General features: G+C 43.4%; 1 protein-coding gene across 11 annotated transcripts in view; it reads left to right on the top strand.

Moving 5' to 3' along the window:
* The window catches only part of Neo1 (neogenin 1), a 205,334-nt gene extending 196,484 nt beyond the window's left edge, over positions 1-8,850 (top strand). For 7 of the 11 annotated variants that reach the window (XM_004855511.4, XM_004855512.4, XM_004855513.4 and 4 more), the window contains 4 exons: positions 80-238; positions 4,008-4,271; positions 7,122-7,258; positions 8,067-8,850. In XM_004855511.4, coding sequence (XP_004855568.1) covers positions 80-238; positions 4,008-4,271; positions 7,122-7,258; positions 8,067-8,150 — 644 coding nt within the window. In that variant the 3' untranslated portion in view covers positions 8,151-8,850. The remainder of the gene's footprint in view (positions 1-79; positions 239-4,007; positions 4,272-7,121; positions 7,259-8,066) is intronic. The other 4 variants (XM_004855517.4, XM_004855518.4, XM_087198987.1 and 1 more) reach the window with 1 other exon arrangement.
* Positions 8,851-9,178: the final 328 nt, after the last annotated feature.

Raw genomic sequence — 9,178 nt, forward strand, 5'->3', positions numbered from 1 at the left:
GTGAGTGGCTCTTAAACTGTGGTTTGTGTGTGTCTGTACAAGCATGTTAAGCATTTCTCTGTCTTGTGTTCATCCACAGCTGTGATTAGTGCCCATCCCATCCATTCCCTCGATAACCCTCACCATCATTTCCACTCCAGCAGCCTCGCTTCTCCAGCTCGCAGTCATCTCTACCACCCAGGCAGCCCATGGCCCATTGGCACATCCATGTCCCTTTCAGACAGGGCCAATTCTACAGGTGAGAGATGAGGCTGGAGCCCAAATGGAAAAAAGAGTTGGCAAGCAGAAATGGGGAAGGACTTGCTCTACTTAGAAATTTTCAGTGTTGTGTATTTATTGTAACATTGCTATGATGGACTCAAATTTGTTTCTGTGAAATCTACCCCATTTTTCTCCTTAAGTTTTGCTCAGTGAAGAATTTCATTTTAGTAAAAACAGTAATAAGTCCCATAAGTATCTCTTATTCTATAAAACTTGTATCACAACTAGTCACTTTTTTCTAACTTTTTGATTCTTTTTTTTAATCCTCCAATTTGAAAAGAAACCCATTCTGGGTGGTGGTTTTCTGATACAAGTGGTTGCCTTTGCCTTGCAGTCACCCTAACATTGGAGAAGTACATGGGGCAGCCATTAGGTGCAGGTTACTTCCCCATGAGCCAAAGTAAGAAGACATCCAGGGGCAATAGGGCTACCAGCCACATCAAGGTTGTGTCTCTGGTAACCCTCAGATTCCCCAATGGATCATGCAAATTAGGGAAGGATGCCTATCTCTAAAAAACAAAATTAGCATAACAATTTGCAGTGTAACTAAAGAAATACATTGCTAGATATGTTAGTTTCAAAAGTTTAGGCAGCATTATCAAGCAGTTTTAAGAAGGAAATAAGGTAAAGGGACAGGAAACAATTTATATTATTGTTCCTCATAATTACAAGTTAATTTCCATCTTTCAGTTATAAACTGCAAATCTAGTAGCTTCTTATGTATACAACATACTATTTTTTCATCACTTGAACATGCCCTGTTAATAGTTGTTTATATTACTGGTAGAACTAAGTTTTGATGGTTCTAGAAAATAAGGAAATCTCAAGTGAGCTCCATTTAAAAGAACCACAAAACTTCACGCATAGAAGTTTGGATTGCCAATAACATCCCTCTCTCCTTAAGTTTTCATCAATCATAAATATACCCAAAAGATTAAATGAAGATCAAAGCTTTATTAAGGGATGCCTAAAAACTCAACATTATCTGCTCCCAAAGCTGTTACATGGTTTGGAGAATGCCACTTGAACCCATGTCTAAACTCTGCCTTACTACTATCTCCCTCCAAATCCAGGTTTGGGGTTCTACTTTAAGGGAAAGATAGTCTCCAAGATAGAAAATTGCTCCAGCCAGCTGCATAGAGAACCAAAGTGCCTCCTGGACATAATCTCAAATAGAGCAAAGTACCAAACAGAGCCCTCTGGACTTATTCTTGGAAAGGTTTTTTTCCCCAACTGTGCTTCTCCATTTTGAAGGCCAAGGAATCCCACACACTGGAATGTGGGTCTGCCTCAGTGGATGGCAATCTCCCAGTCAGATTAGCCCTCTTCTCTGACTCCTCCTTGGCTAGGAAGGGCTTGGGCACTGAAGAGAGGCATGGCACCAAGCCCACATCCAAAAGGTCTAATGTTGGTGACAGTTCTCTTCTGTACGGACTGATGGGGAAAGTAGAGAGGAAAACCAATAGTTTGTATCACCAAAGGATTCCTTGCTTTAATGACAAGAGGGGAATAAAAGAAGGTAAAACTGATAGATTCACTGAAGATTGATTTGAAAAATGTCTAGAAGTGGTCCAGGTTCTCTTGCTGCTGTACTTTCCCAAGCCCTTGTGTCTCTAGAGTTCAGTGCCGCCACAGCCCTGGCTATGAGGGCTGAGCAGGATTTGAGCTAACGAGGCAGTCCTTATTCTGGGGGCATTTACTGTGTCACCACCACTTGACAGAGGAAAAGAACTTGCTGCTTGCCTAAACACTTGACCATTGTGAACTTTGTGTGTCTTAGATTCTTGAGAGGTAAGTGAGGAATTAGGCCTCTTGCCAAAGTCAGTTTTAGTCACAGCCTAATGTCTGAGTAGGCCAGTAGCGCTACAGTGTCAGGTAGCAGCCCTGGCAGAGAAGGCATCATGCCTGGTGCCTCCTGGAATTAGATAAGGTGGCACTGGTCAGTGGCAGCAGCCAGGACTCTGACCCATGCAGGTGACTCCATTGTCCTTTCTCATGTTTCCCACCATCTCTTAAAGGCAGCTGAGGCAATCAGGGTAGGCGGTATGCTCAGAGCTGACCCACCATGTCTGCCTGAGGTGTTTAGGACTTGAGCCCACTCTCATCTCTTCTCACCCCTGCTTCCTTCCTAACCAGCTCCCACTCAGGCCAGAATCACATAGACGATGATCAGCAGCAGCCCCACCATGGTGATCACTGGCTTGAGCAAGCTAAGTTCCATGCTCAGCACACACCTTTAGAGGATGAGAAGTGACCTAGGCCCAGAGGGTTATTACTACAGCCAGACCCACTTAGAAGGACATGTTGGTCCCTCATCACTGAGACCTAAGACCTTTAAGCTAAGGAGATATAGCAGTCATGGCCAGGCTCCTCAGAACCCAAGATAACAGGTTCATTGCTGCCTCACAAGGGAAGCAGGTAGGTTTCTGCAGATTGCTCATGAAGCATTACTTCTAAGGCTGAGGACTCCATGAGTCAGAAGAGACCTTCAGGCTGCTCGTGCAGCCTGTTACATGCCTCTGTTCCAGAGTATGGTGGTTTGCCCTGCTCACACTGTTAAGATCTTCCTTGGAGAGTCCCCCTGACTTTAGTGCTGCTTCTGCCCTGCAGTGGGGGGACTTGCAAGGAAAGGCAGTAACTGTGTGGTCCCTCTGAGCCTGAGTGTGGAATTCAGTGCACAAGGATTCATATTCTGCCCTGCTGGTTCTGTGTCCATGGGTAACTTGCTTACTTCCCTTGCCAGTGCCTTCTGAGTTACTCTGAGGAATGAATGACCTGATACATGTAAAGCATTGAGCTAGTACCTGGTGTAGAGAAAACACTTAGTAATCTACAGAGAAAAGAACCTTTTCAGTTATTCAAACACTGTGACCAACTCTTCATACATCACATTTAATCTTCAATGGATTATGTGTTATTCTCCATTTTGTAGATGAAGAAATTAAAACTCAGAGACTCAGTGACTTTGCCAAGTTCACCCAGGTAGTGTACCCAGACTGGAGTGTGGGTGTGTCTGACTCCAGAGCCAGGGCTCTTCCTGCCCATCGTACTGCCTTCAGGACAGCTCCATCCCCTCTTCACATGTTTGCAGTTGTAACCAAGGTCTTCCTGAGTCTTCTCTTCTCCAGGCTCAACCTCCATGTATTTCTTTGTCTGGGCCAAGTTCCCCTTCATTTGACATGATCCTAGAGCCGTTTGCAAACCTCTTGCATGGCTGTCTAGTCCTCTCTTGAGCTGAGAGTCTTTTGCTCTAGGAAGGCTGAGACCAGTCACAGTCCCCAGTGGGCATAGAGGACCTGTGACATTGGCCTCCCCTGTAGTAACCACCAGGCCTTCCCAGCAGAGCTGACTCCTGTTAGTACTCAGCCAGCCTTGGTAACCAGACATGACTGTCTATGAAAGGTCAGTCTGAATAAAATTTTATTTTTTCTTTTTATTTATAACTTATTAGACAGTAGTCTGAGGAAAATTTGTGCGCCATAATAAGTACTAAGGAAAACTTTAAATCTGTAAAATTGTGACCACTTACCTGTGTAGGTGAAAATATTGAAACAGCTAGTTGAGGACTGAGACTCTTAGATTAGTCTGTTCTTAATCCTTGATAGTAGTGGTAGTCCATGTTCCCTTGGAGTAGCACTGATGCCAAGTATTTACTGAACTGATTTTTAAAAACCCCTAGAAGTAGCCAAAACTCTGCATATGTTTAATGATAAAAGAAATACTAACATTAAGCTTTCTTACTGTAGAATCCGTTCGAAATACCCCCAGCACTGACACCATGCCAGCTTCCTCATCTCAAACATGCTGTACTGACCATCAGGATCCTGAAGGTGCTACCAGCTCCTCCTACTTGGCCAGCTCCCAAGAGGAAGACTCAGGCCAGAGTCTTCCCACAGCCCACGTTCGCCCTTCGCACCCGTTGAAGAGCTTCGCGGTGCCCGCAATCCCGCCCCCAGGACCTCCCACTTATGATCCTGCATTGCCAAGCACACCATTACTGTCCCAGCAAGGTGAGTGAGTACAGCACCACCAGTAGAGGGACCCTTTGGTTCAGGCTTGGGACAAAAGTCACTCCACTTGTTTGAAGAAAAATAAAGCAAATGTCTTCTGTGCTTTTCCAGCAGTTTAGAGTAGCGGTGTGTCCTTGTGCCATATAGTGACTACATGGGCTCTCCTCCTTTGCTCCTTTGGGAGTACGTACAAATCAGGGGGGAGCAAGGACTGACCTTTTGAATTATGCTTTACATGCAAAGTTCTTGGAGGTAAAATGGAGTGGCATGGGTGTGGGCAATAGATACAGTCTGTCCAGCCCCCTGGAATCACTTCACTCCATAAGATGCCTGCCAGCTAGAGAAGGGTCAGGGAGGCCAGGACTTGAAACCATAAGGAGCCTTGGGACAGGCAAGGAACCCTGCAGGAGAGAAGTCACTTGGGACCACAGACCATGATTTCTTTCTTCCCTACTCTTCAACATCATTGTTGTGATTGTTTGTTTCAGACTTAAGTCTATAGTTCTCAAACTTTTTAGTCTCAGGACCTTTTTCTGTCTTAAAAGCTACCAAGAACATGTCTGTCAAATGTCACATGTCTGTCAAATGTCTGTCAGCATTTATTATGTTAGAAATAAAACTGAGAAACTTTTAAAACATTTCATTAGTTTATTTAAAAATACCAGTAATGCAACCACTGTGGAAATCAGTATGGAGATACCTCAAAGAACTAGGACTGGAATTTCCATTTGACCCAGCTATTCCCCTGCTGGGTATCTTCCCCAAAGAATTAAAAGAATCATACCACAGTGATATATGTGCACCCATGTTCATAGCAGCAGTTTGTAATAGCTAAAACTTGGAAACAGCCCAGATGCCTATCAACTGGAGACTGGACAAAGAAAATGTGGTTTTTTTATAAAATGGAGTACTACTCAGCCATAAAAAATGAGAAATTAGAGACATTCATTGCTAAATGGATGCACATCGAGGCGATACTCTTTTTTTTTTTTCGGTACCAGGGATTGAACTCGGAATCTTGCACTTGCAAGGCAAGCACCGGAACCACTGAGCTAAATCCTCAGCCCTGAGGCAATACTCTTAAGTGAAATAAATAGCACACACGTGTAAATACCAAATAGTTTCTCTAGTGTGAGAAACAAAGTGTAAATAAGGACTAAAAGGTATAACAGACAATGTGAAATAGGAAGAAAAGGGGCAAAGGGGAAGGGGAAGTGGGAGGGGTAGGGGAAAGGATAGAAGGGAATGGAATTAATATGAGAAAATGAAAAAATGGAAACAAAGTCTTTGTAAATCAGGAGGGATGGAGGGGTTGAAGGGAGGGCAGGGGAAGGGGGGAAAAAAAGAAACAAGAAAGACTATGTAAAGGTGCACATTTCCAATGATGAATGTCATTATATTGTATACCTAAAATGTACCAATAAAATAAAATTTTAAAAAATAAAAATACCAGTAATATATCATGTAAGATAAATACCATATTTTATAAAAAACAGCTTTTTGAAAAATACAGTGAGAAGAGTGCTGTATTTTCTGAATATCTTTAAAGCCTGACTTAATAGAAGACAGCTGGATTCTTCTCATATCTGCTTCTGCACTCAGGCTATTACAGTATGTTGTTTTGGTTGAAATACAAGAAGAAAGTCTGGCCTCCCGAATATATAGTTACCAAAAGAAAGAGTAGTTTTATAACCTTTTGAGATATTTGTGGATATTCTTACTACAGCAAAACTCAACAAGTTGTCATTTCCTAAAGCTTGATTGGTAGTGTGGAATCTGAAACCATACCCATGAACTCCTCTTAGTCTGTTCCATTAGAATCCTTTGGTCTGTCTTGCATTTTGAATGTATAGCACTGAAATAAACCACACATTGATTATTTGGAAAATCTTGGTTCACTAACTTACACAAATCCTTCAAATATTGATACATTTCATTATTCAGTATCTAAAAGCACATTCATTAAAATCACCAAAGAATATTAGTATTAAGCTGTCAGCCTCAGGATATTCAAATCTTTCAAGATTATGATTTTCAGTTAAAACCTGAATTTTATCATTAAATACTGTCCATTATTTTCTTTGAATTGGTAGGCTCACTCAGTTTCTAGAAATTGTCTGAAGGGCCCATTTGTTGGTCTTTGATGGAAGTGTTCCACGATAAGAGCCACAGTTCAACTTGCAGTCTGTCACCAGTCCCTTAATTAAAAAAGCATCCTACTTGGTACACATTTTCTGCATTCTTTCCATTTTGTCAATACAGTATTAAAAGATGTGAAATCAGGGCCAGGGATTTAGCTCAGTGGCACTGCACCTGCCTCGCAAGCGCAAGGTCCTGAGTTCAGTCCCCAGTACCAAAAAAAAAAAAAAAATGGTCAAGCTGTAATAAAGAGTTGTTACTAATTAAGGGGGGTTCCTAAGTGAAACAGGGTTTGTAACTTCAAGTACTTCTCAATTTGGTGCCTCTGCCTTAATTTGTGCCAAGGCTCTAAGCAGTTTTGCCAACTGTTACTTTTGTACCTGTGGTGCAGAGGTAACAAATGCTCTCTAATGGTATTGTGAAGAGTCTTGACCTCCCTGACATTCTGCAAGGAGTCTGTGGATCACCACACTTTGAGAACCACCAAGCTGAGTTGTTGGTTTTCTCAAGCCAGTGGACTATTTTCTCTGCCTTCATGAATTCTGCACTGCTGCCCTTCTGTCTTGTTCCTATAAGTTTAATTTCAGAGCAGTATCCCTGCACTGGGCCTGTGTGCATCCTTTATCCCGAAGTAGCCTTTGGACCTTGGGTACCTTCATAAGGTCTGAGGTGCAGCCTTAGCCACCACCTGACATGCCCTTTCTGCCTCAGCTCTGAACCATCACGTTCACTCAGTGAAGACAGCCTCCATCGGGACTTTAGGAAGGAGCCGGCCTCCTATGCCAGTGGTTGTTCCCAGTGCCCCTGAAGTGCAGGAGACCACGAGGATGCTGGAAGACTCTGAGAGTGTAAGTTCACGAGGCCGTCAGGCCAACTAGGATGTGTAGGCACGTGTCCCAGGGTCTGGAAGCATGCTGGCCAAGCTGAGAGTCTATGCATCCCCAGGCCTCAACACCCAGACAGGTAAGGGAGATTCACTCATTTGAGCAACAGATGTGTTTTGAGCATGTCCTCTGAACTAGAAACATTCTGAACGATTCCCTCTTCTGCCTACTCTGGTGTGCCTTCAGTTTATCACATCAGCCCAGCCTTCCTCTCAGTTCCTTCCCTTCTTTCTTCTCCTTTCTTCTTGCTTTGAACTATGTACACGTTTTTCCACCCCTCAGTTCTGCTCTGTGAATTTTTCCAAGCAGGATGCTGGAGGAGAAGATACTTCAGAGGTTCCTTTCTAAATAAACTCACCTGGCCTCTCCCTGATCTTTTACTCTCAACTCCCCATAAGTATGTTTGGCTCTGCATTTCTAGGTACAAGATTCTCTTAAGAGGAAAGCTTAGGCCCAGAGATCTAAGAGCATACTAACTCTCTTGACTGTGGCAGAGACCTAGAAGAGGCAAGTAACCAGGCTTCTAGCTTGTGAGGTCCTTGTGACCTGGGCAGTGTCGGGAGAAAAGCATTTTGTATGTCACAGAATGACATCTCAGTAGCCTTAAGTAGATCCTGCTACCTGTGACTCTTCTAAGCCAGCCTGAGTCTCTCTAGACCGTTCTTTCAGAGCTGGGTTCCCACTGGCCACTAGAGGCTCCGACCCTCTCTGGGCTTTCCTTCCTAGACAGCTTCACAGGTCACACCGAGTAACAGTGTTCTCCTGTCCACAGAGTTATGAACCAGATGAGCTGACCAAAGAGATGGCCCACCTGGAAGGACTAATGAAGGACCTAAATGCCATCACAACAGCATGACGACCTTCACCAAGACACAGCTCCAAGCCTGAGTCTAGAAGTCTTGGAACTTAGCCTTGAAAACAAGGAATTGTACAGAGTACGAGAGGACAGCATTTGAGAACACAGTGAGCCAGCAAACCAGCGAGCACCTCTGCGTGAGGCTGGCTCCAGGCATGGCCACCTGCCTTCTCCTGGTCAGCCTGGAAGATGCTTGCGTTGAGGCAGCTTTCCTTTGCCTGCTGATACCCTGCAGGACTGGGCACCATGGGCCAAAATTCTGTGTCCAGGAAAGAGGCGAGAAGTGCCACCTGCATTTTACTTTGTGGTCAGGCTGTGTCTTTGTGCTGCGACTGCATCACCTTTATGGAGTATAGACATTTATGTACAATTTGGCATTTATGTACAATTTTATTTGTGTCCTATTTTATTTTACCCTAAAAAAAAAAACTCAAAAATCAAGGAAGTCCATAGTGTTCTCCACAAGTGGTTGATATTTGGCTGCTTGTTCCAAATGCATATGGAAAGTCATTGACAGTGTGGGTTGTTCCAGGGGTTGATTTGTTTTGGGTTTTGTTTTTCTGTTTTAATTCTGAGATGTTGCATCCTCTACCAGCTGTTAATCCGTCACTTTGAGGGGGAGGAAATGTTGCATTGCTGTTTGTAAGCTTTTTTTATTATTTTTTATTATAATTATTAAAGGCCTGACTTTCTCCTCTCATCACTGTGAGATTACAGATCTATTTGAATGAAATGTAATGTTGAAAAAACTTGTTTGTTACTTTCTGTGCAGATTCAGTATTGGGGTGGGGGTTGGGGTTGGGAAAAGGAATTGGAGGGGCTGCTGAGGTCCTGTGAATGTTTCAGTCATTGTACTTTCTTCCAGAAGCCTGCAGAGAATGGAAGCATCTTTATTGTCCTTTCCTGGCACGTCCATCTTATTGTCACTACATTGCAACTGGAGTTTCGTTTGAATCTGGTTAAAAATTCTTCTGTGCAATAGGTGGGTTTGAGGATGTAGCTGCCTGAGTCTTGGTCATACCCTGATG

Source organism: Heterocephalus glaber, unplaced genomic scaffold, assembly GCF_053883595.1.
Source record: "Heterocephalus glaber isolate CG9 unplaced genomic scaffold, H.glaber_assembly_v1.0 deba00001689, whole genome shotgun sequence".
Taxonomy (NCBI): Eukaryota; Metazoa; Chordata; class Mammalia; order Rodentia; family Bathyergidae; genus Heterocephalus; species Heterocephalus glaber.